Below are 27,747 nucleotides of genomic sequence, written 5' to 3' on the forward strand. Positions count from 1 at the left end.
TTTGCTCCCTGGGCTACAGAACCGAAATGTCCAGGACACTGTGTGTCCAGGTGCTGGCTGGCTCTTCCCGCCGAGTTGCCTAACGGCTCTGGGTCCCGCTTGCTGTCACCGTGCTCACTGTAGTGCTAGGGTTTGTGGGAGGCTGTCCTGGGAGAAAGCCCACCCATCAACCCTGCTCCGCCCGCTCCTCTCTGAGGCCCAGCGACCAGCAGACCTAGCTTCCTTGCTTTTCCAACAAGATTTTCTAAATGTGGCACAAATGGACCATGCTGATCCCTTCTTGCTTTGTCCCCACTGAATGTGATGTCCGTGTCATGTCAGGGAAGAGGGACCGAAACCAGCGGTGTGGGCCCTGCCCCATGACAGAGTCTCCCTGTTTTCCCCTGAGGGACAGAGGGCACTCCAGTCCCACAGTTATTGTGTGAAGACCCGACTCCCCGCGGGGCGGGGTTGGCAGAAGTCCAACAGTACATTTTCCCACCATGGCGAGCATGTGTTCCTTGGGGCGACAGGAAGCACTGTCCCCAGCAGGGCCTGATCTGACTGACACAGCTGCTTTTCATGTTGTTCCGGCCACAGTGAAATCATCCTGTTTTATTCTTTGTCTCTCGCTCATCCTCTCTCACCTCCAGGTGCAAATAGTGTACAAACCAGTGGACCTGAGCAAGGTGACCTCCAAGTGTGGCTCATTAGGCAACATCCATCATAAGCCAGGTAGCCCTTGCAGAAGGCGGGAAGCGGGGGAGGGTGGGACCGGCCGGGGGTGCCGGGGGGCTTCTCCTGAAGTGGCTGGGAAGGATGCAGGGGTCGGGCTGACGAGGGGAGCGTTGGAGGTGGGACTTGCTGGGCCCCTGGAGGAGTGGCTGCCCTGTCTCGCTTCTGAGCCGGGCGCCATGCTGGCCAAGGCAAAGCGAGGACGGAGGGCAGATGCTGGGCCTAAACCCTAACTCGTCGTTCTCCGAGCAGGTGCACGTAGGGCCTCTGGAGCTGGGGGAGGGCCTGATTTGTGGATTGCTGGCTTGTGGATTGTGGTTTGGTCCCCGGCCGACATGGGGGTGGGGGGGGACACTTCACCAGCCATTGCCATGCTCCTGCTGTGACTTTGTTTTAACAGAAAATACTGTTGGTGCTCTGCCATGCTTACCTTTCTCCTCCCCGTCCCACACCGTGTAGAAACCAGAGCTATCTGTAGATTTCTCTCTGCGGTGATGGGAATATTCTCGACCTGCTCTGTCCAGTATGGTAGCCACCAACCACGTGTGGCTGTTGAACACTGGAAATGTGGCTAGTGCAGTTGACGAAATGACTAATTTTTTTTATTAATTAAATTTAAGTAGCTACAAGTGGCTGGTGGCTTCCGTATTGTCCAGCGCTGATCTAGAATCTTAACTCCTGCCTGGGAGTCCAGAGCAGGGGCTTCTGCCTTAAGCCCGATTTCAGAGTAGAACCTTTACTTGAAGTGTTCCCGTGGGGAGAGAAGGTTGGCAGAAACATAGTCCGGAATGTGTCTCGTCAGGTTCTGGCCTCACTGGGACATGTCGTGGGGGTTTAGTCTCTCCCAGTGAAAACCATCCCTCACCTGGTGCCATCATCCTACCATGCTGGGAGCAGCTTTCTTGGGTGGCTTTATCCTTTCTCCATGCTTGGGCTCGGCACCGAGTGTCCGAGGAGGGAGAAGGGTCAGGCCCCTTCCTCGGTTAGGGTGCATTTTGCCATTTAGTTTCATTCTGAGATCTTGCAGAGCTGTGCCTTACAGGATGTTGACATAGAAGGACTTCACTCTTTGGAAGCCAACCAGTTTAGAGTGTGGAACCATTCCTCCTGGACTGAGCTGTCATTGACCTGTGCATTAAAGAAAGAGGAAGTGTTTGTTGAGCAAATATTGGATGCACACCTTGATGAGAGAGATGGAGCAAACTGTTGTGAAGCCCTCTGGAAGGGCTTACTTGGGCCCAGAGCACCTTCTAAATGAAGGATAGTTTTACCTACTCGGAGAGACCGGCGTCTACCTGGCGTCACGTGCTCCGCCCTCCTTCAAGGCACGGTGTGCTGTGTGCATTGTGTTTCAGGGGGTGGCCAGGTGGAAGTAAAATCTGAGAAGCTGGACTTCAAGGACAGAGTCCAGTCGAAGATCGGGTCCCTGGACAACATCACCCATGTCCCTGGTGGAGGGAATAAAAAGGTAAAGGGGGCAGGGTGGGGAGGAGGCTGCATTTGGATGTGGCTGTGAATGGAGTGGAGTGGACAAACCTGGTCCAGTTTTCCAGGGGAGGAAAGCTGAGGGGACTGTCTTGATCGGCTTGATGTGGATTCTCAGCAGCCCCCAGGACCGTGAGTCTCAGCCTTCGCTGCCCGTTGCAGTCACCTGGGAGCTTTACCAGATTTGATGCCCGGGCCCGACCTGGAGACTCTGATGAGTCTCAGGTGCCACCTGGGCACCTGGAGCTTCTAAAGCCCCCAGGGGATTCTGCTGGGCAGTTAAAGGTGAGAACCGCTGTCCTCGGTGACAGCATTCGGCCCCGTGGTTGGCAAGCATCCGCAAAAGGAGGTAGCCAGCCCCAGAGCCCGCCCCAGCGCACCACGAACAAGTCATGGGAGCATAACCTAATTTTCTAAATGGGTCACTAGGCAGTTAGAGCAAAACAGTGCTGCCGAAATCCAGGTTCCTGCGGAGCCCCTGCCTGTCTGGCACGGAAACATCCATGGGGAGGCTGCTGGCCCGAGGATCTCGGCGATCCCCGCAGGTTCTTGAGCCTCCGGGTCTCACTGTGTGAGCACGGGGGAGGGGGACACGGGGATGCGTGTGGCCCCGAGCAGGCTCCCTCTGAGTGCATCACAGGATGTGGGCTCGTGGCTGCACGTTTCCTCTTTTGCAGAACTGCAGCCAAAGCACCCTCTGGGGGGTTCCCACCCACGCCTGCCATGAAGTTCTGGAAATGGCTCATCTACCAGTTTGTAGTGCCTCCCAGCAGCTGACAGAGCTGTGGTGGGAGGAGAAAGGGGGTTCCAGAATGGGCACAGACTCTGAGACCCGACCCAGCGTGAGAAAGGGTGCTGCCCGAGATGGCCCGGCTGGTTGGAAGTGGCAGCCGGCACAACACGTTGGGCAGGGCAGCAGCGGGGAGGCCCCAGGGCCAATCGGAGCCCCCCTGCCCCCCATCGGGCTCATCGCCGGGCCTTCTTGATAGACGCACCCCATGTTGTGTTTGAGGTGAAAGCCCAACGGTCAGTTTTGGAGAAGCCCCCCCTGGGATAGCTTAAAGCAGAGGCTGCAGACTCAGGCCCGGGGACACACCTGACCCCCAGATGAGCTCCCCGAAGGGTGGGGGGCTGGGGCGGAGGACAGGGCACGGGTCCTTGGATGGCCCTGTGCTCTCTGGCTCCCCACAGTGCCCCATGCGGTCCCCCCGACCCCAAGGTGGGCCTGAAGAGGTTCCCGAAACTCGGCTTCCGAGGTGCAGGAATTCTCCGTCCCTGGGTCCCTCGTCAGAGAGGGTCCTGGAGGCTATGTGCCTCAGGGGAAGTGAGGAAGGGCCCAGTTCTCTGGGGCCGTGGAGAAGGTTCTCGGCAAAAGCCCAGCGGCTCTGCTAGCTTCTGTCACCTGCCCCCTTCCTGGTTTAAGGCCCGGGCATTGCTGACTCCCTGGGTGAGGGAAGGTCTCCGCCCATCTCTGGAAGCTTCTATGTCCTGAGCAAAGCTCTGGGTTTGACTCTGCTTGGAGGTGTGACCCTGGGCAGGATGGACAAGTGCTCTCGGCTCATTTCTTTGTCAGCAAAATGGAAAGAAATATCCACATCCCTGGGTGGTGGGGAGACCCAAATGAGACCATGTTCAGAAGATACCTGGTACTCTGTAGCCGTCTAAGAATGTGAGTCAGAGTCAGGCCTGAGTGTGAACTTCTGTTTTAACTCACCTCTGTGCCGGCTCAGAAAGGGTGGGCCTGCCCACCACCCAGAAGAGACTGTCTTGATCCCAGAGAGTCCCCTCGTATTCAGTCCCCCACGTCCTGACATGATGAGCAAAACTGCTGACGCATAGTGGAGCACAAGACCCCTGCCGCCAGAGCTGCTTCCAGTTTGGGAGATTTGGGGCCATTTCCAGGACCCTATCACTTTTTTCTACAAGACACCAACATTAATGCTCTTATCAAAGCTTACGTCCCCACGGCCTTTCGAATACAGTGATACCGAAAGGCTCTTTTTGCAAAGCACTGCACCAAAATGGACAAAATAAGCGTAGAGCTTACATGGGAGCCTGGTTTTTCGTTACACCCACATTCAAGCCCCCTGCAACGGGGACTCTTCACCCCGTGGTCCACGGACTCCTGAAATCATGTGGAAGAATTGTGGGTGGGTGAGCGCATGCCTGCCTGTGTGTACATTTTCCTGGCTTCACCGGATGCACAACGGTTCCAGGGTCCAAAAGAGTAGGGAATTCCTGTGTCCACCACTTCAGGGCTCATCCGGAATTATTACGAACTGCTCACATCTCTAGCAAATGCTTTGAGTGTCCCAGGCATCCTGTGGAGCAAAGACCTCTGGACCCCTGGCTATGTCATCATTTCTGTACTTGAAAAAGGACTTCGTCACGTCCGGATTTCTAGCCCACCTTCCAGGGCTGCCCACAGCTGCTGCCACCTCCAAACCCCCCCGTCACCAGCGAGGAGAGGAATGTGTGTGGCTCATGGCTAGCCAGCAGTGACTCTGGGGCTGTCCCTTACTCCTCTCCGGCTCCTCTCCATGCTTTTTATTTTCTTTTAAAGATTGTATTTATTTATTTGAGAGCGAGAGAGCACAAGCAGGGGGGTGGGGTAGAGGGAGAAGCAGACCCCCCCCCCGCTGAGCAGGGAGCCCGACGTGGGACTTGATCCCAGGACCCAGGACCGAAGGCAGACGCTTCACCGACTGAGTCACCCAGGCGCCCCATCCTTCACGCTTTCATGTGCAACTTGTTAGTATAAATCAAACGCACATGCCTTTGGACCCACCAGCCGTTCCACTCCGAGGATACATTTCCCCGCGTGTGAAATGCTGTGCACACGCGGGTATTCAGACACGGCGCTGTTTGTGACAGGCAAAGGCAGGGACAGCGCGGAGACCCGTGCCTGGGGAGCAGGTGCGTCTTGGTACAGGGCGACGGAATCCTCGCCGCCGGCAGCACGCATCGGGGAAAGCGGGTGCCGATAAAGGGAGGTATTAGGTCGAAACGCCGAAGCGTAAGGCATGTGGATACTGTCACCGTGTGTATTAAATATACGGACACCCTTCATACATCCCACGGGCTTGCGCACGTGTGGGCATCTCTGGAAGGACACACAAGAAGCGAACGCCGGTCACTGCATCCGGAGAAGGGAAGCGGGTGGCCGGCAGGCAGGTGACGCGGGAGCCGTGCGCGGGTGCCCCCTCCGGGAAGGTGATCACACAGCCCCCACCGCCACCACCACGGCTCCCTCCCACCCCGGGCCCGTGGGCAGGCCGGGCTTGCCCGCCTTTCTGTGGCTTCACTCGCCTTCCCTCGCCTCCTCTCTTGCAGATCGAAACCCACAAGCTGACCTTCCGCGAGAATGCCAAAGCCAAGACCGACCACGGGGCGGAGATCGTGTACAAGTCGCCCGTGGTGTCCGGGGACACGTCTCCGCGGCACCTCAGCAACGTGTCCTCCACGGGCAGCATCGACATGGTAGACTCGCCCCAGCTCGCCACGCTAGCCGACGAAGTGTCCGCCTCCCTGGCCAAGCAGGGTTTGTGATCAGGCCCCCGGGGCGGTCAATAATCGTGGAGAGGAGAGAGTGTGGAAAAAAAAAGAATAATGATCTGGCCCTTCGCCCTCTGCCCTCCCCCAGCTGCTCCTCACAGACCGGCTCATCGGTTAATCACTTAACCTGCTTTTGTCGCTCGGCTCTGGCTCGGGACTTCAAAATCAGTGACGGGGCAAAAGAGCAAATTTCATCTTTCCAAATTGATGGGTGGGCTCATAACAATAAAATATTTTTAAAAACATTTAAAAAGATGGCCACACCCAACATTTCCTTGGGCAATTACTTTTGATTCTTTTTTTTTCCCCTCTGAGTAGAGGAGGGAGGAGAGGCTCTGAAAGCTGCTTCTGGGGCATCTCGAGGGACTGGGGGCGCCCCTGCCCTGCTCCATCCTGGGGGTGTCACAGAGGCAGCGGCAGCAACAAAGGATTTGAACCCGGGGTGCCATGTTGGAGCCGTAGGCCGATGTCAACCTTGTTGGGGGTGGGGGCGGGTGGGGAGGGGAGGGGAGGGGAGGGGAGGGGAAGGGAGAGGCTGGGCCGGGGTGGGGGGGGCAGGGGGCAGAAGGGAGAGGTGGGAGGGGGTGAGAGGTGCTGGGTGGGGAGGAGCCGCTGTCCTCCTCCTGGAAGGGCAGCAGGAAGGGCCCACTGCCCCTGCCGCCCGCAGCAAACTTGGACCAAGTGGCCTCCTGTGCTTGGTGGCCCGGGGTCCGCTGCGGGCCAGGGTGCCACCCTCTGGAGAAGGGCTTCGGTCCCTCCCGTACCGTGAAGGGCCGGTTGGCGGGAGGGTGGCACCCTGCGATCACTTCCTCAGAGAAGCCTGACCTTGATGTCCCCAGTGCTGGCCTCTTTCTCCCTCCCTGCAGGGTGGGGGTCCTGAGCTGAGGGGCTTCCCTCGGCCCCGCGGAAACCCCGTTTTATTGAGTTCTGAAGGTTGGAACTGCAGCCACGGTTTTGGCCACCTCACCGACCTGGGACTTTAGGGCTAACCAGTCTCTTTGTAAGGACTCGTGCCTCTTGGGGGCATCCGCCTGTTCCCAAGCCTGGGCCTCGGGCGTCTCGGGAGCGTGCGGGGCTCCGGCAGGTGGGTCCCGAGCCTCCCGCCCCTCCCAGGGCTGCTGCAGCCACCTGTCTCCCCCACCCACCGCCAAGCCCGTGTGTCCGCTGTGCGGAGCCCAGTCACTGCCTGTCCCCATTACGTCGCGCTGTCCCGAGTCCCCAGCCTCACCACGCCCCTTCTCAGACATTGGATGCGGGAGGCCCCTGCTCTCCTCTACGGGGTGGGCGAGTGAAGGCGAAGCCCGGGCACACGGTGAGACGTCAGGCTCTTGGCTTAAGTTCTACTCACCAGCTGGTGCGGCCCCCACGAAGCTGACGACCTTCCTCAGTTCCTTGCCCCCCGCCTCTCCTCACAGACGTGGGCCAGGGTGGGCTCAGCGATGACCCGGGATGTTTTTGCCTTGTTTACTCGGAGAGCCTTTTCCTCCCAGAGGGCCTGGCCCCCTTCCTGAGCTGAGCAGGCAGCTCGGTTGGCTGTCCCGGTTCCAGAGGTGGCACCAGGACAGGCAGGCGAGGCCCCCGGGGCAGGACCACACTGCCCCCACCCCCGCCCCACGTCCCCCGACTCGTGCCCAAGCTTGTGACCGCCAGCCTCTGAGAGAGCCCCGCCACCGCCTGACCTCCCCCCCGCACCATGCGGCCCCCCCGGAAGGGGAGCACCCCCCTCGGAAACAGTTCGTCGCCCGTCCCAGCTGGAAGCAGTGCCGTCTGTCCTGCCGCAGCAGCTGACATATACATAGACGTCGCCTTTCCCTCCCCGTCTGCACCCTGTCGCCTTGTAGTCGGATCTGTTTATGCTTGGATTCACCAGACTATGATAAAAGGAAAAAAAAAAGGACGCATGTATCTGGAAATGCTTGTGAAGAGGTTTCTAACCCACCCCCGTGGGGGTCCTAGATGTCTCCCCCCCCACCCCCCCACACTGGGGCTCGGCTCCAGGGGGCCAGTGTGGCTCCACCCTGCTGGGGCCTTCGGATTGGAAAGGCTTTCACAGCACCTGGGACCCACCCGAGACCAGATTGTGACGTCCGAGGGCCTCAGCTCCGAGGAAGGCCGGGAGCTACGGCGCCCCCTCGCGGCCCCGCCGGGGCTTCCCTCTGTCGGGGCGGAGCGCGTGGCCGGCCTGCTTGGCCGCAGGAAGACGGCCTCTCGGGTCACAGCAGCCCTGAGAGGGGGCCTCGGACTCCAGTGCCGGCAGGGGAGAGGCCCGCAGCCCCTCTCGGCCTGGGGTCCCACCGCAAGCTGTCCCCGCGCCTGCGCCGGAGGAGCCCCGGGAGCCCGAGCTGCCCGACCGCAGGGCGCTGACGAGTCGGGAGCCACGCGGCCCGAAGCCGCGGTCGGGCCCCTCTGCCCCCACGGGGACAAGGGAACCGCCTTTGTGGAGAATCGCTGTAAAGAAACTCGGCAACCTCGGGGCCCGGCTCCGGCAACCCTGGGGGCTGCTGGGAGTCCAGGGCCGCCTCTCCAGGGCCGGGCGCTTCGTCTGCAGCCGGGGTTCCCGTGCGAGGAATCATCGGGGCCCAGAACCGGCCACCGTGAGGCTCTCCACCGCTTTGAGCCCCAGCTGTCCTTAGAAGGGTCCTGAGGCAGAGAAGGGAAATGGGGTTCCGAGTTGGTAGCTCTTGGACACGCGGCCCCTCCTCACCGCCAGGGACTCGGGCTGCCGCTTTCTGCAGGTGCTGAGCCCTGCTCTTCCAGACCTTATTCTGAGGGCCTTGCTCGGAGGGGTCTGGGATCTGCCCGGTGGGCCGGTCTACTGGGGGCGGCCTAGAGATCATGGTTTAGGGTGGGAGGGCCGGTGCTGCCAGGGGGACTGCAAAGGGATGCTGGCTCGTGACCCTGAATGAGGACAATCCCCCCCCCCGCAGCCCCCCAGGGCTGGGCACTCTGCCACCCCCATCCCCCCCGCCTCCACAGTCAGTGTCCCTCGGGCGTCCCAGACAGGCTGTGCTGTATGCCTGGTCCCTTCGAGCCCTCCACTCACTTATCAGTAGTTCCATTTAACTTGACTTCAATGCGGAGACTGTATCCTGTTTGCTTGTCGTGCTTCTGGGGGGAGGGGGGAGGACCCTGTAAGATAGTTACCACGGGCAGAGGGAAGTCTTGGAGGGCAGCAGTTCAACCGCCTTGTAACCCTTTTCTTCAGATCAGCCGTTTGCTAGAGGTCCCTGGGGTCTCGCCTCTCCACGGACAGAGTTCCCCAGGGCAGCAGGCTGCCGGCTCGCCTGTCCCCCGCCCAGCCCGGTGCCGGCAGCAAGGCTCGTGCAGGAGCCTGGACGTACAGCTGCCCTCTCTCGGGGACCCCCAGGCCCGCAGCCCTGCCTCCCACAGGCCCTGGCACCCTTCCATCTAAGGCGCTGGCCCCTCCGTGTCACCTTTCCCACCAGCTCCGGACACGCAGCCTGTCCTCCGGCAGCTGCCAAGAGCTCCTCCTTCACCGTCTTTTATCTGTCCCCAAGTTAAAGCCAACAGGTGGGGACGAGGGTGGAGGTGGTCAGCTTGTTCCATCTATGGGTCTGAGGCTTCGAGACTTCTGGTTTCTCTTCAGCTATGAAAAGGGTTACCCTGGGCACCGGCCCAGAGTCTCCCCTCCTAATGGACTTCGCCCCGTGAATTTGCAGTGTTGGGCAGGACAACTTCTGGCACTTGCAAGTCCCACGATTTCTTCGGTAATTTTGAGGGTGGGGGGAGGGACATGAAACCATCTTAGCTTAGCTTCCTGTCTGTGAATGTCCCTATGGTGTATTGTGTGTTTTAACAAATGATTTACACTGATTGTTGCTGTAAAAGTGAATTTGGAAATAAAGTTATTACTGATTAAGTAAGGTCTCTGTGCGTGGATTCAAAGCAGAAAATGATTCAGGATGTAGGATTTGCGAGTCTTTTCCCAACCTGAGAATTTGGCTCGGAACAGGAATGTCAAGGTTGCTAAAACCTGGACATCAGAATTTAGCAGCTCTCTCCAGGGCCCTGGAGGTGCAAGAGGAGTCCTCAGACTTCTTCATTCTGAGTTGATTCTCCGACTCTGCTGCTCGCCAACCATCCCGGTCCAACTCAGAGGATAGTACCCGTGGGGCTGACCTCCGAGCCCGTCAGACCCGCGCCCGCATACTGCGACCTGCCGAGGCTGGGCTAGGCGGAGGAGAGAGTCTTCCGTCTCTAGGCCGGCCAGCCAGCTGAGTGAATGGCTTACGGAGTGGCTTCCTCTCCCCTTGGGTCCTTACTTAGGTGGGGGAAGAGGTCTGCTACATCAGGACCGCAACACCAGGTAGCCCTCAGCAATGCCACAAAGAAAACCGAAACAGAAAACCGTAACCGGTTGTATTATTTAGTAATTAGGTCAACGTCCTAACAAGGAACCCTTAGATCTTCATACAAAATTGCAAGACTCGTTTTCTTCCCCCCACCCCCCTTGCTTGAGCCCCTGCGGGCAGAAGCTCCCACAGGGCAGATCCTCACTGTAGCCAGCGAAGCAACAGGGCAGCCAGAGCCCCGCTGCCCGCGCACTCACGGCGATCTGTCGGCCCGGGGCTTCCCGGGCTCCATCACCAGGACTGCCGGGAGAAGGAAGGAAGGAGAGTAGAGGGATCACGCCTGCCCACTCACTTGTCTTATACAAAGAGAATCCAGAACTTAGCCACCTCAGAAAAATGTTACAAAATACACATTCTCATTGACCCCAACCCCAGGGAGGGGAAAGAAACACCCCAGCAAAAGACGGAGAGGGGTGAAATCTCCATTTAGAATTCAGCCATTTAGAAGAGAGATAAAATGTCACACTGCTGGTCTCCCTGGAGAAAGGCACATCAAGAGGCGATGATCAATCACTTACAACCAACAAAAAGATTATCTACAGAGATCCCCTGTCCTCCAGGCACCCCTTACCTCCCCTGACGACAGCCTCTCCCTAGTGACCATCAGGTGACCCCGCCAGGTGGCCGGAGACACCATGGAGACTCCCGAAATTTCGGAGCCAGTCCGGGCACGCAGAGAACTACTCGGCAGGGCAGGGCCCTAGGCTGCCGCCACCGCCATGCAGAGCCCGTCCAACGTCAAGGAAAGCCTGGCAACACAACATTCTGTGACTTTTTTTTTTATTATTTTTTTTTTCAATTTTTCCTTCCTTTTTTTTTTTTTTAAGCACTAGTCTGTGCTTTGCGAACAGAATCAAGACATTAACAAAGATCAGCTTCTCTGAAGAAAAGCATTTCTATAGAACAAAGACAGCTACATGTTTCGCTGCCAATACACAGCTCAAAGCAGGAAAAGAAAATATTTACAAAATACAAGGTTTTTTTTTCCATTTTTGTTTTTGTTTTTTTTTTTTTTAACAATGCTAAAAGGGTTATTCAGAATTTTCAACCTTATAAATAGAAGAAGCACTTTATGCATAGGGATATGGTGCATTATTGTTTTTTAAAGAAACAATGACAAACTCTTTAACTTGCAAACAGAATCAAAAAAAAATCACTAATGTTGAAAATTGTGAAAAAACCCCAACCATTAAGCAGTTTGTCTACTATTTTTATACGATTACAAAATGGCAACAAAAAAAAATAAAAATAAAAATAAAGAAGTCCTTATTGCCCCCCCTCTTGGTGATGTGATCATACATGAGACAGGCACAAGGTTAACCAAGGGGGGTGGTGAGGGAGCGATGGGAACCACAGCTAGGACCAGACAACGTTCCACAGGCCAGGGGAGCGTGGGAGAGGAGAGGCCTAATTGACACCGACAGGGGACCGGATGTGAAGGAAACGGGACTAAATGCATCCGTGACAAGAGAATCATACAGGGGAGATGGCTGCTCATGTCCCTGACTCCCGCGTTTGCACAGGAGTGGGAACAGAGGTGAAGTAGCCCTAACCCTACCTTCCCAGATGAGGACAGGTGGTAAAAACGTCCGAGTGGAAGGACTGTGTGTACAGAGCTGTGGATGGTGTCGGGGAGCAGCTGGGCACGAAGGGGCAGGCTGGGGACCTGAGCAGCCACAGCCTAGGTTACTGCAGGTAAGGAGTCAAAACAGAGATGACCGAATGCAGAGGAAACCCGAACTAGGTCTCCAAGATCTGGATGACAAGGGGAAGCCATTCTGTCAACTGAGAGCTCAGTGAGAACAGGCAGCAGTTATGGCCAAGAGGCTCCGATGGGGGTGCTCTGGCACAGATGGCCAAGGGGGACCCAGCCACCGATGGGAGGGGAGGGGCAAGGGGAGGAGCCCAGAGCGCACTGTTCTCCCCCATGTGAACCGAGGGCGGTCACGCGGAGCTGGAGCTTTCCACCCCCTCTGCCCACTTGGCCGGTCCACCCTGCCCACGGGTGCAAGGAGAGGGGGGACCATCTAACATCGCTAAGTCCAGTGATTCAACAGTGCAGAGGACGTGCCAGGACCAGGCCAGCAGGGTCTTATCCTGAACTTCTGTTTGCCAACTGGAGGAAGTGCTCAGGTGTGTGTGACAACAAAACATGGAAACCAAAACCAAAACAAAACAAAAATCAAAACAAAACAAAAAAATACCAAAGTAGAATCTAAATTCCTTAAATTCACTAAAAACTGTGAAAATTTCCAGCATATGATGTTTGAATATCAAACGCAGAGATTTCTGAAGCTTTAATGCCAATAGTTAGTGAGTCTGTTTAGATTCTCGTTTCCCGCTCATCTGTGAGTTGGACGCTGAGCTGTGACCGTTGTCGCCAAATGCCGACTCTTGAGGGGGACAGCGGGAGGTGAGGTGGGGGCCACCTCCGCCTCTCGGCCAGTCTTGCTGCCTGAGGTGCGCCGAGTGCAGCGGGCTGCCCGTTCCTGCGCATCCAGCTGGTCCTCACACTCTGCCTGGGGGCTGTAGGCCAAGGGGAAGGTTCGCCGTTCCCACGGCTGGACGGACTGTGGGGGAGACAAACTGCCGCGGTGAGGAGCCAGTCCCGGCCTACACCCTGCCCCAAGGCCCTGCCCCAAAACGTGTGGACCGGAGTCCAAGACTAGTCCCTTGAGAGTTCCTGGAGTGGTCCGGGAAGGCCCCTCGGAGTGGGCACCTGTTCCATGGTCCCTTCAGAAGATCAATTTTAAGTGCAGCCCCTTTAAAATGGGGAGGGGGAGGCATAAGATGCAGCCCCACCTTCAGCGGGTACAGTCCCGTCCCCATTCTGTCCCCGACCCCGCCGACCCCACGCAAAGGCTGCAGCCCCCACCTGTTCATCCAGCCCCAGCTCCGGTGTGGAACAACGGGTGTCTTCACTGGCTAGGTGTCGGAGCGCGTCCCGAGCCACAGGGGTGAGCGGCGCCGAGTGCAGTTCCGGGCTGATGGGGCTCCTCGGGGACTGCCCGTGGGAGAACTCCGACAAAGAGTGGCTACTGCTGACATCAGGGGAGGCGGGCTGGGGGGTGGAGGGGTTGGCACTGCCCAGCTGGGGAGTAGTCCGGCCATCTGATGACCTGTAAGACCTGGACACCAAGGAGTGCAAATCTGAGTGCCCCGGGGAACAGGGAATTATTTGAAGGCTGGTTTGGGGGGGGCGGGGGAGGAGGCATGAAAAGAACATCCCAACCAGAGGAGCTGAGGTAGACGGACATGAACAGTTCTTTCCCAGGGACCGTAAAGCCCCTCGTTCCCTCCCACAGCTATGTGCCGGGGCAGGCCACGATATGGCAATCTTAAGAACTGGGTGCACCTATCGTGCTGAGAGAAAAGCCACGGCGGAACAATGCCAGGGGCTAATCTCTGGCACAGCGCCCAGTGAATTCACAGGGAAGGGAAATTCCTCTAGACTCCGAGGGGGAAAAAAGCAGAAACAAGAGCCCTAAATCTTTCTGAGATTCCTGAGGGCTTAGCTTCCAGTTCTTTCGAGCAGGACCACAACCCCCCATATTCCACTGTCCCAAGGAGGGTTAAACTGTGGTGAGGCCTCCAAAGCTCCTCTAGTTAAGTCACCACAACCCTCAACTGGCCCCCTAATGCCACAGACAGCCGCGACCGGAGCCCAGGAGACCATGCAAGTCTGCCACAACTGGACAGCGACCCCACTGCTCAGCAAGGATCCAGCCACGTGACCCTCATACCCTCAGGAGTCCCAACGAACAGCCGGGAACGTCTGCGTTCTTGACCCTCGCCAGCAGACGCATACGCACAGCGACTGAGGGGCAGCGGCAACCCCACGGACGCGGCGCCCGACCCCCTGCCCACCCTCCCTTCACAGGCCGGGGGACCTGCGCCTGCCCCGTCACCTGCTGCCCCGCCGCTGGGGAGGCACACTCGTGGTCCACAGCCACCGAGCCCTCTCCATCTCCTCACATTTGGCATGAAGGGCGGCGAAGGCTGCGTCGGACAGGTCCTCGACCTGCAAGAGAGCAGCCTCACTAGCCCCCCATCCTCCAGGAAGCCGAGTCCAAGGATGCCCGGAGCAATTCTAGAATCCGCCCCAGCCCTTACTAGGCTCTTCCCCATCAGGACAGAAACACAGTGAGCCTGTGTTGACACCCACAGGTTTTTGAGGCACTTGGGGAGCGTGCGTGCGTGTCCTTCTGAGAGAGAATGACGCTGCTGTTACCTCCTCATTTTCCTCGTCAGGACTCCCCTTCAGAGACCGAAGATCGACCTCCCGCCAGCTGCAAAATCAAAAAGGGACGATTGTGAGAGCAGCGCCGCCGGGCAGGGTGCGTGTGTCTGCGCAAGAGCAAGCGCTGGGCGCCTGTGGACGGCCCTGCCCTCCGCCCTGGCGGCCCCGGCGGCCCCACACAGGACAGACGCGGGCAGCCGGCCGGGAGACTGGGGCAAACGCAGGCCAAGGAACGGCTTACACCAGCGGACTGCTACCCATCTACCCAATTTCCCAAGTTGTCAACAAAAGCTGGGAATAAAGATTCACAGGTGAAATCCTGTTGTGATGAGGACAACAAACTCACTGTTTGCAAACATACTGTGTGTCAAACAAACATGGCTACAGCCAGCACGTGGCCGGAGGTCTGGCTGGTACTCTTATTAACGGAATGAGAGATCGATACGCAGAAACAATTTCACTCCTATCAGGGAAGAATTTCTCTTAAAGAGAAGACGAAACCTAAGGCCAGGACCCAAAGCTCGGGGGCAAAAGAGGGGAAAAGGCAGTAGCGGGAAGAAGAGGGGGAGGAGCCAATGAGCGAGGGCCTCTACCTGGGAGTAAGGATTTCCTTGTATTGTAGTTTCTCCACCCGAGTTGTTGCAGCAACAGACATCGGGATGACAATGTTGTTAATGTCGAACGAGCTCTCTCCCCTTCTCCTCCTCACTGGCTGCTGTAAGACAAAGGCGAATTTAAAAGGGAGGCGCAATTCTGCAAACATCAAATCCTACACCCAAGACCCACAACCGGACGGCCAGCACGCAGGCACCTGGGCCTCGGGCCCCGCTACCTGCCCTGGGGATGAGGTCTCCCTCCCACTTGGACGTCCCCTCAGGAGAGCCGCCAGGTGGCCCCGAGGAGGCCCTCCTGCTCCCGAGTCTCTTCCTTCATGGGCTCACTCGCAAGAAGACTTCTACTGAATTTTGCAGGGGTGAGCACCCTGGGGCCTCAAGTCAGGTGCTGTGGTTCTGACTCCCCCACATACACCCTAACTAACCCCTCCTTCAGAGTTGGCCTTTCTGCTTTCCCTTGCTATCTCTGTCACCCAGACCCTTAGTAGCTCCTAAAACCAATGCTTCACTAAGCCTAGTGCACTCTTCAGGTTAGAAAGGGGAGTTCCCTTATCCTGAAAAGATCTTGGAGGACAGGCCCAGCTCAACGGATCATCTAACCTTGGACATCATGAAAGCACCTCCTCCTTGCAGATTTGAGCTCTTCAGCTAAGTCTGTACCCACCATCTGCTCAGCCCTATGGGATTTCCCCTCTTTTTGACTATTATATACTTGTGGAAGAGTGGAGAGCGTTCTAGCTCTAGTGGAGCTGAGTGGAGGGAAACAGGAAGAAGACCTGGACCTGGCTACACAGCTCAGACTCTTGGAGAACAGAGACTTGCTTCTACAGGTTGAGAAGATCAAGCTCTTAGGAAAGAAGACTGACAAGGGTCCAGTATCAGAGGAGGAGGTGAGCATCTACAGCAGCTCGGAGGCCAGAGGCGGCATACAGGAGGGAGCTGAAGGCCTTGGCTGGTTTCTATGCCGCAGGAAAAGTCCACCTGCTGCTTGGGCCCAGACAGCAAAGAGCCCGCCCTGAAACAGACACTGGGGCCGGGCCGGGGGGCGCCAGAGGGCAACAGTGGGATGACACAGCTTGCTGCCACGGCAACGCAGCCGGAGACACCCAGGGGCTGCAATTCAAGGCCAAGGCCCAAGTGCGGTCAGCTCAGAGGGTAGGGGTCGGGGAAGCACGATGGGGAAGATGCTGTCCCCTACAACTAACCACCCTGCTCTCTGTTCCTGGAGGGCGAGACAGGATTGACTCAACCCCTCACGGCAGGACATTCTGAGGACGCTGACAGGCAGCGCTTCCTGGGCCAGGACTTGAGCTGCTATCGCCTCTCACCTCAGCCTACCACACTGTCTTTTCACCTCCATTTCCTTCTCTATCAAATGAGAACAGATGGCCTCCGCCTTACAAATTGGGGTAACTGTTTAACCAAAATGGTCGAAGAGAATTCTGCAAATCTTGCCCCGCTGAGCTCTGCAGCTCAGGCTTAGTGACCTCATACCCCAAAGCCTCTGCCACTGTCCCATCTCTGCTGAAAGGACACACCCCGCGCTACCGGAAGTGTGCCTCATGGAAGCCTCAAGAGAGAGCTCTCCCTGTAGCCTGGTCAAGAATGAATGTGAAGCTTGCAGAAACAGGTGTGTGTTTTCCCTGCATCTTCTCGGGCCTGCTGTTAGCACCTTCAAGGGGAAGAGGTGGGAGTGGGCTGAGGACAACACCCTTTATGCAGTTTACTTAAGCATGCAAAGCCTCAGCTTCCCCACTTACAGAATAAGAATCCTTAATATCACTGATGTACATTTCAAAGGGCATGATCAGGACTGACTGAGATAATATGGGAAAAGCAGGCAGAAGAGACACAGTGAAGACGATTTTATTATCACTATCACCATTATTACCATAATTACCGTAGAAAGGACCCGTCAGTGGGCACCAAGAAGCTCTAGGAGCACGCGCTGAGGAGGCACACACCGAGGAGTTAAAGTACGAGCAAGAAACCAGCGGGAAACGGGCGTCTGGAATGGCTGTGCCAACAGCTCTCGGGTGGAGCGAGGCCCTGCCTCCCCCCGCCCTTCCAGGACCCCTCACGGCAGGGCCTGTTCTCGGGGCTCCAGCTACACTCACCGGGAGAGTAAAAATAAGGAAATGGAATGCCTCCAGTGTTCCTAAGTCTCGGTCCTCTACCGCTCCTCTCAGGTGAACTTCTGGAACCAACAGGACTAGAGCCATGCTACTGCTGAGTTCTGGGAGAGACCTAGCCCCACAGATCTGGAATAGTCCACAGGCCACCTTCAGGGTCTGTCTCGGCATCAAGCTTTCCACCATGGAAAGCAGAAGGTCAAATACCACCGCTCTGACTTAAAGATGACACGTCGTGGTGGGCTGAGCCCCGCCAAACGCCCTGGCCTCAAGTCCCACTCCCTACACTGTCCTCCAGAGCCACCCAAGCAGCGGTAACTGCAGAGGGGCCGTCGGGCCAACCCCACGCAGGTACTTACAGACGCGCTGGCTGTCACCTGCGGGCTGGAGCTGGCGGGCGCCGACGTGTCTGAGGAGGTGGAGAGCTGCCGCACCAAGGGGCTGTGCGGGGCATGCTGGGCGGCCGCCAAGTAGCTGGGACTGCTCATGTCGGTGTGATGCTTTAACACTGCAGACGTCAACAACAAGGAGGAACACGTGGTTACCTCACCGGCTCTGTGGCCAGAACAGGCTACAAGCGCCAGCAACACACAGTGAGAGCCAACGCGCTTCCTAAGCCTAGAGGATAAAAAGGTGAAGCGGACTGGGTGGCGGAAGGTGGGGGGCTGGGCAGGGGTGCTGCAGCAGTTAAGAAGTGACCTGCATTTAGAAGCAGTTAGGGTCCCTCTCCTCTGCCTTGCTAGGAAGTGAAGGACCCCAAAGCTGGGGGCAATTAAGAGAAGCCCAGGCTGCCCCAGAAAGCCCTGAGCAGATGCAAATGCAGGCAGAGGTGCCGGGCCTGGCCCTACCTTCACTTCTCTCAGATGAATGGTCTCGCAATCTCATTTTGCTGGGGTTGGGGTCATGCACAGGTGGCGGCGGGTTGAGCAAGCGCTCTGCTTTGGGCGCTGTCACTCGCTCTACCATAGGCACGGCCCCCACATCGTCTAAGTGCTGCCTGTGGGTCCTGTCAGGCCGGATTTGGTGATGGGACAGCTCTGAAGAGGGGAACAGAAAAGGAGCTGTGAAATCTTCTCTCAATCTTTTCTTATTTGAGTTCCGAGCTCTTGAGTTCTCTCTAGGCCAATGGTGAGACACCCAGGGCAGGAGAGTCCTCTGGGACGGACGCTCCTAGCAGACAGCACAGAGGGCCAGGCCAGGCCAGGCAGCCCAGAGGGCCCTCAACCAGAGAATCTGACTGCAGGCTACAGGAGACAGCCTGCCCACAGATGGAAACAATGTCAGGCCATGGCTAGCTTTCGTCCAGCACTGTGGGTCTTGCCCCGAGATGCATGGTGCCTGCAAGAGCTTTCAAAGTCCATCTGAGAACATCCGAGACAAGCAGAAGTAGACGGTGAGCTGAATTTGTATCAGTCAACTGCCTCTCCCAACCCCAAGATACTGCCACAGCAAAACAGTAACTTGAGAATATAAAAGGAATACAGAAATAACCGGAGGCCGATTCCCGGGTCCCCTAAAACTTACTGGCTGTTGTTAGGAAGGAGTTGACCAACTTGTGCCTGTCTTTACGAGTTGGATCTGGCAGACTGCCTGGCATGGGTGCTCTGTGCTTAAGTGAAAACTTTTTGGGAGGTTTGATTTTGTCAAAAGGCTTGTTCTGCCACTGAGATTTCAGCATGCTCTGGAAGTGCAGGCTTGTGGGAACATCTGCAAGAAAGATGAAACGCTGCAGGTTAGTCCAGACACCTGGTCTCCGGGCTCCTCTCTCAAGAAGGGAGATGTGTTCACACGTAACCCAGGCTCTCCAGTGGGTGACGATCTACATCACACCTTTCTTTTATGTGCCCAGTGGCAGGATGACCCAGCAGGGAAAGCACTGTCCTGTGGAAGATCTGTTTATCTGAACTTTACTGAAGGCATTCTTTTATTCACAAGCAAGTCACTTTTACATGTTCAAGTTAAACAAATACGCCATCTAAAAACACCTTTTGGTAGATCAATGGAGTTTTCTTTGTTCATGTAGTCTACGAAGTTTGTTAAACTTTATTGGTTCAAAAGATTGATGAACATCCTGCTTCCATTCTTCTAGAGACTAAAACATTTAAACCTAATACTGTTAACACAGTTAATCAGGATATATTCATTCAATAAATACTTACTGTCTACTGAGTATTACTCCCCCCTTCCTTCCTAGCTCCTCACCTCCCACCTGGAGACTTCTTTTTTGCTGATTAGTTAATATTCAACATCAAAAATTAATCTTTTAAACTATAATTTTTACCACTTTGGTTTACCACTTCTTGGATCTTTCCATTTTCTTAGTTCCATTTTTTATTTTCCTAAGAATGTATCCTTGAGTAATTTCTTTAGAAAAAGTATTTCCAGACTGAAACCATTTTTCTCTGACCTTAAAAGTTTCTACTTTATTCTAACATTCAGTGCTGCAGATAAAATGGAAGTGGATTCTTCCTTAATTGTAGGTGGTTTTTTTCTTCTTTTAAGCTTTGCCAAAAAACTCAAATACAAAAAAGCTTGTCGTGTATTACGCTGACTCTACAGGTCAATCTGGGGAGAAATGCCTTCTACTCTGCCATCAACACCAAGTCTCTCAATCCATGAATGTGGTATATATCTATTTATTTAGGTTTTCTTAAATTTTCTCTCAGCAGCGTTTGAGAGTTTTCATTTTACAGGTCTTATACTTGAGAATGGACTTAAAGTATGTATTTCATTTTGATGTAAGCATCATTATGCTCCTTTTTAAAAAGACAAAACAGGTTCAGAGAGGTGAATTAGCTGTTTGAGGTTATACAGTTTAGTAAGTCAACCAACATTCAAACTTAGGTTGGTAGAACCCTAGAGCCCACACTCTCAGCCACTACACCATGAGATTATTTTTTGGTCCAGAGAACGGAGAGGTTTAATTCTGAGGTGGAATGAGAGACTTCTCAAATTATTGGCAAAGAAGTAGAGTACAGGATATTTTTGAAGGGAGTTCTATAGTGTAAAAACGTTTAAACACTCTTTCCTATAGTATATACCATGGATCTCATGACACTTCAAGAACAAATTTGAACACTGGGCTTCTCAGGTCTGGAATGAACATATATATCCCTGAATGAGTAAAATAGTTCTGTTCTCAGGGATGCTTTTCCCCAATGGGCAAGCAACCTCAGCACCAGACATTATTTTCCAGTTCTGAGAATAGACCACTGGACCTTATGGCAGTCAAACAAATTAGGAAAACTACTGAAGTTTTAAAGATAATAAACATTTGCTGTATGTCCAAGTATGTGAGGACAGTGCTGTCTTCTGAAAATTTTTTTGCATAATCATTCCTTCTTTTCCACACTTAAAAACAAATTCACCTATCCCAACCTTCAAAGATAAATGTCAGCTTTCAGCAACCTCAAAGTTGGGGAGATACCAACCAGACCAAGGATGTTGGATCTCATGGTGTTCCCAGCCCTTCCACTCCTCCCCCAAGCCCCTCAATAAAATGGTTTGATTCCCCCCACCCTCCCAACGAAGGTCAAATGTTTAAAAAAAGGATTTCCCATTAATAAACAATCAAGAATTGAGTTGAGGTTATTAACGGTAAATATTTTTTGCTGCAATTCAAAATGGTTAGGGAAAAGGGTGTGTAGGAAATAAAGCACTGTCTGGAGGCACTCTGAAAACTGGGCTAAGCTGGAATGTCTAAAGGCCCCAGAAAGGGGAAAACAACTCCTCTATATCCCAGGACACCTCTTGTCAACAGAAGAATGGGCAAGGTCTATATAATGGGACAACAGAAGCCTAGTGATTTCATTTTTTCCTTGTACTTTCCCCAGTCATTGCTCTCCCAAACCTGAAAATTAAGCCAGGAAAAAAAGGAGGTAGGGAGGAATATATGCGATCTGATTTATAATGGAAACAGCACCAGACTAGAAATAAGTAGGCCTGGATTCAGGCCCTAATTCCTTCACTGAGTAGAAGGCGAAAACAAGAACAAACCACTTAGCTGGGCAGGTACATCCCAGCACACATGCTCCAGCTCTCCCCTCCTTTGCTGCAGACAAAAACTTAAAAAATCTTAACACTCTTTACCCTATTGTACCCCAAGACCTCAGATTCATCTTTAAAAATTACAGAGTCCAGAAAGCAACTATCAATCAGAGTAAGCACAAGAGACGACACTATTTGTTACTGCTAGACTAGACTGACTGCTGAGTCTCTCCATTCTTAACACATTACATCAGACTCCAGGACCATATCTAATCCCCTCCCCTCACCTGAACGCTCTGAAGTAGAAGCTGCTACCATTGAAGACTACCACCCTGTGCCCTGGAGTTGACGTATTAAGCAGAATCAAGAGCAATTTCCTCTATAAACCCACTGAATAAGCAGTTAGGGATAATAAACTGCTGAAAGAACTCAGGCTGCTATACTTTGCTAGAAGTTTGCTTTGTGTTTAACTCCTCTCATATAAGAATGAACAGGAAGTCAGTTAAATCCCCCAGTCAATGAACAATAATGATCTCTTAGGAATTGCTGGTCTAAGTTCATGCTCTAAGTGGTAAGTAATAACACCTGAGATCCATGTTGCACTAAAGCTCTGAAATGGATTAGATATGCAGGACCTGAAAATAAGCAATGAAAGGGTATGAAAGAGAATACAACAGGGACCCATTCAGCCAGAAGACTTCACACATTCCATACCCGCACAGGCCATGCCATTAAAGTGCTATCATCAGAGAAGAGGGAGCAGATGCTTGATCAGGTCACTAACAGGAAAACAGAAGTGTTAGAACAGGAAATAGGAAACTAACATCATTTTAAGTTACTATTTCCTCAGACAAAATGAAAAGACCTTGACTTCACGCTCACTGGGGTTTGACATTCCACGTTGCACTTGACTGTTCTGCTCATTATGTTCCACCATTTTCTCAAGGAAATTTTCTAGGGTTGTTTTTATAATACTCACTTCCTCCTCCTGCTGGTAAACTGCGGTAGCCTCACATACACCAGTCTTGGTAAGCTCTCTCAAAACAGCATAGATCTTCAAGGCCAGCAGGTGGTGCTCTTATGAAGCTCAAACTCAAGTTAACATTCTTTCCACCAAGGTTTTAAGACTTCCTCTACATTTCCAAGCTAAGGATTAACTGGTTTGATAAGGAAACGAGCTCCGAGGATCCTCCTAAGAGTACTAAAGAGTTATCACACCCTAATGCCTCCACCTTGCCACCAGGCACCAAGCTCCTCAATTCTATCATCTCTAGACACTCTGCTTAATGCGAATGGCTGAGGTATGGTCAACAGGGGAGAACGAACTCTAGGATTAAGAGTTGGAGTTGGTTCCCATCCTACCTACAAACAAACTGATTAGGAAACATTAGTAAAGCTACTTGAAAATCCTGCCATCTCTAAGCATCTTCTAGAGAACAGGCTGTAAAAGGGTGGCCCAGAGGTCAGGTCTGGTGCATGTATGTTTGACCCACATGCTGGCCACTAGTCTTCACTGTTACTATTCTACACAATGATACATGGGAAATCTCAATACTTAGAGGGAGTGCTATTCACACAGAATAATGGCGCCCTCTGGAGTTGGACATCTTTGTGAAAATCTTACAGTTTACAAACATTCTGAATGTGGTATTTGTTTGGATCAAAGCAAAATTATCCCAACAGGAACAGTATTAGATATGGTAACTGTGTCCCCCGGGTCAACCTACAGTCTAATTTATCCATAGGCAATTATGTTCATACATCCTACATGAAATAATAAAAAATATATATATATATATTCTCCTTTACAATCTTATAAGGAGATTTAATGACCAACTCTCTTGTCTAAACCCCAGTATCATGGTCAGGAGCTGTGTGAGACAGAGAGAGAGAGGAAAAGTATTAAAGGTCAGGCAGGAAGTGAAAATGCTAATGACCAGAGAAAGGAGTCTCCAACATCTTTCCTTCCTTTCTCCCTCAATGCTACCTATAGTTGCTTGAAACAGGATGGAGTAGGGAAGTGTAAGGGCACCAGTCTGTGAGGCAAACAGTCTGAGCATATGTGATTGGGGGAGGGGGAAGGCAATTCACAACTGTATACGGTAACACTACTGACAAAGAAATGATCACCATGTTTATAAGCTGACATTCAATGAGTATGGAAGAGGCCTTAACAGAATCAGAATATAACTACAGGCTTCAGGCTTCTTTATTCAAATACGAGACCATACAATTCAACACTGTGATCCTGCGAGAGTAACCCAAGAAATGTTCCTAAGTTTTCCTGGTGGCTCCACCTGCAGTCAGAGCCTAGAAATGGGCAGAAAACTGGTTTCTCTTAATAACCTGGCTGGGAAGAAGCATACTATACAGTGAAATGAAGGACAGGCATCAGATGACCCAAATTTGAATTCTAGAGCTATCTAAAACTCATCAGCCATTTAGCCTGAGATAAAGCACAACTTTTCTAAGCCTTTTCTTGATCTACCAAACTGAAGTTAACACCTTATGAGATTATTGAGAGAAGCAAATAAGAAAGGTGCTTTGTAAACCATAAAATGCTATACAAATAAAACCTTAAGTTATATGAGCTATAATCCAAATGGCAAGAGAAGGTAAAAACCAATGAACCCCGAAATCTGAAGTACACAGGAAGATGTGTTCTAAAGTTTATTTACTGCTCTACCACTCCCAACCTAAAATAGAAAGAACCCTGCCTAGCTTGCTATCCATATGGTCCAAAAGTTTATAAACTTTTTCTTAAAGGGACAGATGATAAATAATTTGGGCTTTGCAGGCCACACTATCTTTGTTTAGTCTGGGTTGCAACTATGTAATGTTACTGCCAATCTAGCAGAAAAGCAGCCACTGACAAGATGTACACAAATGGGCTGTGTTCCAATAAAACTTTATTTATAAAAAACAATCCTTACTAACACCGATCCTAGAGAATGCCCTCTTCTGTTTGACAGTTGATCAAACATTAAATCACAATCCCCTCCCCTTTAGCTGTTCTTCAAATGACGGAGTTCTTTTTTGCCTACCTAAATCCTGTAACTGCTCCAGGACTTGTTACCAGAACTCCCTTGACTAAGAAGGAGCTTGATCTAATATTCCTGATGCCATGTGACTTCTAGGAAAAGTGGAAATATTTAGTAGAAAACTTGGACCATATGGATAGCAAAGCTAGGCAGGGTTTTATTTCAGGGTCAGGAGCAACCTGAAAGGCTGGGGGGAAATCTCTCTCCTGGCAAGCTGCAATCTTTCAGTGGTACATTCTGGTCTGATGGATCTGCTGCACCCCATCTGCAAAATTCTGAGAGGCTCTGTTGACTGAAACTGATAGCTTGATAGCACCTGGGTTGTACCAGGATCCTGGCTGGCTTTCTTTCACTTTGAAGCCTTTAAGTCTCATTTAAGCTTTATGTTCTGTGGCCTTTCTTACCATCTGGAAATGCTAGGACTGGGTGAACACAAGAGTCCAACTGGGAAAGGCGTTCCAACAGAGGGGCTTCATAGTGAATTTCTGGAGGCATGGTGACCGTGCCGCCTGAGCCACAGAGCGCGCAGGAGGGGTTCACATCACAGCCAGAGCGCATTGTGCTGTTCCGATGAACCTGTGAAAAGCCAAACAAAACTGACAATTCAGTGTCTGATAAAACCCAGCTCCCTCTCATTATCCCAAAGATTCAGAAGGCTCTTTCTAGACACCTATGTGCCACGACTAACCGAAAGTTCAATTAGTTTGTTAAAAAAAATCCCTTTTCTCCAACACATTAACCTTCAAAGTAATTAAGTAAACTTGCTGCTTCTTTAATGATGAAATCCAGTTACTTGGAGCCGGGGCCCTAAGCATTACCAGGTACCAAACTTGTGAGTTTAAAGCTACTGAAACTGTGCTGAGAACACCTTATAAAACCTGAATATTTCCACCATGTTGATGGTTTTCAACGGCCCCTAAGATGAACAGCTGGTGCCTGATTCCCAGATGGACATGACTTGCTCTCTCCAGCAATTTCATCCACCCAGGAGCCTAAACAACCAATCACACCTCTCTTGTTCTTTTCACAATTCCTTCTAAAGACTTTCAGGTAGTCTCAAACAAGGTGGCAAGTTTCGCTGGACTACACAGTACTCATTAGTTACATTTTAACCTAGCCTAAGATCCATGGTTATAAAGTTCATGCCTAAGTAATGAAAATAAATTTGGGGGCGCCTGGGTGGCTCAGTCGGTTAAGTGCGTCTGCCTTAGGCTCAGGTCGTGATCTCTCGGGGTCCTGGGATGGAGTCCTGCATCAGGCTCCTTGCTCAGCGGGGAGTGTGCTTCTCCCTCTCCCCCGCTGCTCATGCTTGCTCGCTCTTTCTCTCAAATAAATAAATAAAAGCTTAAAAAAGAAAAAAAAGGCAATTTGGTAATGGTGAGTGTTCAAACCATAGTCTTTGTTAGATTAAATTCAAGGAGATAGAAATTATTCCCATTAAACTTCCTTTGTACACATGTAAGCAGGCTAAGAAATAACCTCTCCTGCTAAGTCCACAGTGAAATGTAATCTAACTCTTCCAAAGACTTAATATTGGCGGGAAAAAAATGCTTTAAAAAAAAAAGTTTTTTTTTTTTTTTTTTTTAAACAATTTTATGCTTTGGGGAGAAAACTTCAGAGGTCATGCTGAATGCAGGATTCCTAGACTCTAGTGTTAGGATGGACAAATCTGGCATGTGCCAAATCATAACCCATTAAAAAGTCATTTGGGCAGCATCCAGTCCTAGAAGAAAAGGACTTGCCTGTGGAACAGCACCATGAGAAGGGATGCTCTGAGCAAGGGTAGTATCATAATAAAAACAAAAGGGTAGCATGGAAACTGCTAGCGAAAAGCCTACAACAACTCCAAGAGCAGCATTCAGTTTCAGCACAAACCTCTCTTGAAAACTATTTGCCTTTACACACATGTACAGGAGAAAGATAAATATGAGAACAACATGGTCTTTATCAACATTCCCCAACTGCCTCCTTCATGCAACCACGTAGATGGGTGGCATGCAAAGAAGCTCCTGTGAAGGTTAGACTGGGCACCTCGCACTAAAGTAAAAGAATTCTAATAAGCTGCAATTGTAGATGCCACTGAAAGGGAATTATACCAACTAAACATGATGCTCCTGTGTAGACAACATTAACTGGTACTGTTTTGGGAAAAAATATCCCTTGCACTGTTTATCAGCGCTGGCTTTCTGAAAGAGATAACATTTTGAGACAGAGCTGAGAGAGAGCTGCTGGCAGAGATGAGAACCACAGACCACACAGCAGATGAATGGGAGGAGTCAGGTAATTAGGTAGGATCCAGAAATTGCACCAAAACTTAAAACATTAAAAAGAGATTAGAAAAAGATAGCAAAATCAAAATAATAATAATTAAGATGGAGATATGTTTTTCCTCATAAACTAACCCATGGCATCAATTACCTGTCTATATGAAAAACGAACATTCCATTTTATGGCTGTAGTATACCCTTAAGTCAACAGCCAACAGATTGGGTGTAGAGGAAAAAGAATATGGTAAAAATAACAAACTAAAGGAAGAGATTAAGATAAAAGCTAAAACTGCCAAAAGAGGAAATAGATGCCAGAAATAGCAAATTTAAGAGCTGTTCTTTGGGAGTTTTCCTTTTCCTTCTTCCTAAACCCACCTCAAGGGTGGGGTGGATAGGAACAGACCAATTAATAATCAGATAAACTTTAAGACTGGCTTAATGAAGAGAAAAAGGAAGAAATGCAAACATGTAAGAATTCCTCAAAAAAGCACTAGTTAAGTTAAAAACTGGAAACTGTGTACATATGTAATAGGAGTGTATACAAATTATGCATTTCTATGATGTTTAAATGTTACATATTTTTGTATTCCATCTAATAAGGGAATACCATATACATGCATAAAATAAGGTAGAGGCTCAGACAAGTCAATTTCCCTGGTCAAATCTTTAAAAACATTAAAGAGGGACACCTGGGTGGTTCAGTCAGTTAAGCGTCTGCCTTCAGCTCAAGTCATGATCCCAGGGTCCTGGGATCGAGAGTCTTACATCAGGCTCCTTGCTCAGCGGGGAGCCTGTTTCTCCCTCTGCCTGCCGCTCCCCCTGCTGTGCTCTCGTTCTCTCTGACAAATAAATAAAATCTTTAAAAATAAATAAATAAAAGCACTGAAGAGGTAATTTTCTATTCAATTAAGATGGCTGATACTAACAAATTACAATTCTATTGTCCTTTCAGAAAAATAAAATTCTTTTTAAAAAGATTTTATTTATTTGAGAGAGAAAATGTGTACAAGTTGGGGGAGGGGCAGAGGGAGAAGCAGACGCTCCACTGAGCAGGGAGCCTGACACAGGGCTTAATCCCAGGACCCCAGGATCATGACCTTAGCCGAAGGCAGACGCCTAACTGACTGAGCCACCCAGGCGCCCCAGAGCCTATTTGTGTTTTAAAAAATCACAACATAGGGCGCCTGGGTGGCTCAGTCGGTTAAGCGTCTGCCTTCGGCTCAGGTCATGATCCTGGAGTCCCTGGATCGAGTCCCGCATCGGGCTCCCTGCTCGGCAGGGAGTCTGCTTCGTCCTCTGACCCTATCCCCTCTCATGTGTTCTCTCTCTCTCATTCTCT

At 51.8% G+C, this 27,747-nt stretch overlaps 3 protein-coding genes across 21 annotated transcripts in view; 2 read left to right on the forward strand and 1 right to left on the reverse strand.

The window, feature by feature from the left end:
* Window positions 1–6,235, forward strand: part of MAPT (microtubule associated protein tau) — a 94,033-nt gene extending 87,798 nt beyond the window's left edge. For all 15 annotated transcript variants that reach the window (XM_035030374.1, XM_035030378.1, XM_035030376.1 and 12 more), the window contains 3 exons: window positions 633–714; window positions 2,070–2,182; window positions 5,533–6,235. In XM_035030374.1, coding sequence (XP_034886265.1) covers window positions 633–714; window positions 2,070–2,182; window positions 5,533–5,748 — 411 coding nt within the window. In that variant the 3' untranslated portion in view covers window positions 5,749–6,235. The remainder of the gene's footprint in view (window positions 1–632; window positions 715–2,069; window positions 2,183–5,532) is intronic.
* A 113-nt stretch (window positions 6,236–6,348) lies between these two features.
* On the forward strand, window positions 6,349–9,634 carry LOC118027180. The gene has a single exon (XM_035030396.1). The coding sequence runs from the start codon at window positions 7,448–7,450 to the stop codon at window positions 8,396–8,398; it is 951 nt and encodes a 316-aa protein (XP_034886287.1). The 5' UTR covers window positions 6,349–7,447; the 3' UTR covers window positions 8,399–9,634.
* A 1,256-nt stretch (window positions 9,635–10,890) lies between these two features.
* KANSL1 (KAT8 regulatory NSL complex subunit 1) overlaps window positions 10,891–27,747 on the reverse strand; it is a 182,789-nt gene continuing 165,932 nt past the window's right edge. For 4 of the 5 annotated variants that reach the window (XM_035030393.1, XM_035030394.1, XM_035030391.1 and 1 more), the window contains 9 exons: window positions 24,546–24,717; window positions 18,638–18,820; window positions 17,962–18,150; window positions 17,473–17,621; window positions 14,961–15,082; window positions 14,359–14,416; window positions 14,036–14,148; window positions 13,003–13,255; window positions 10,891–12,697 (listed from right to left, as the gene is read on the reverse strand). In XM_035030393.1, the coding sequence (XP_034886284.1) occupies window positions 12,470–12,697; window positions 13,003–13,255; window positions 14,036–14,148; window positions 14,359–14,416; window positions 14,961–15,082; window positions 17,473–17,621; window positions 17,962–18,150; window positions 18,638–18,820; window positions 24,546–24,717 (1,467 nt within the window). In that variant the 3' untranslated portion in view covers window positions 10,891–12,469. The remainder of the gene's footprint in view (window positions 12,698–13,002; window positions 13,256–14,035; window positions 14,149–14,358; window positions 14,417–14,960; window positions 15,083–17,472; window positions 17,622–17,961; window positions 18,151–18,637; window positions 18,821–24,545; window positions 24,718–27,747) is intronic. The other variant, XM_035030395.1, reaches the window with a different exon arrangement.

This window comes from Mirounga leonina, unplaced genomic scaffold, assembly GCF_011800145.1.
Source record: "Mirounga leonina isolate KUSES-001 unplaced genomic scaffold, KU_Mleo_1.0 Mir_364, whole genome shotgun sequence".
Classification (NCBI taxonomy): domain Eukaryota; kingdom Metazoa; phylum Chordata; class Mammalia; order Carnivora; family Phocidae; genus Mirounga; species Mirounga leonina.

Coding starts and splice junctions, on each gene's coding strand:
- LOC118027180 (XM_035030396.1), top strand. CDS start 7,448: ATGCGGCCCCCCCGGAAGGGGAGCACCCCCCTCGGAAACAGTTCGTCG.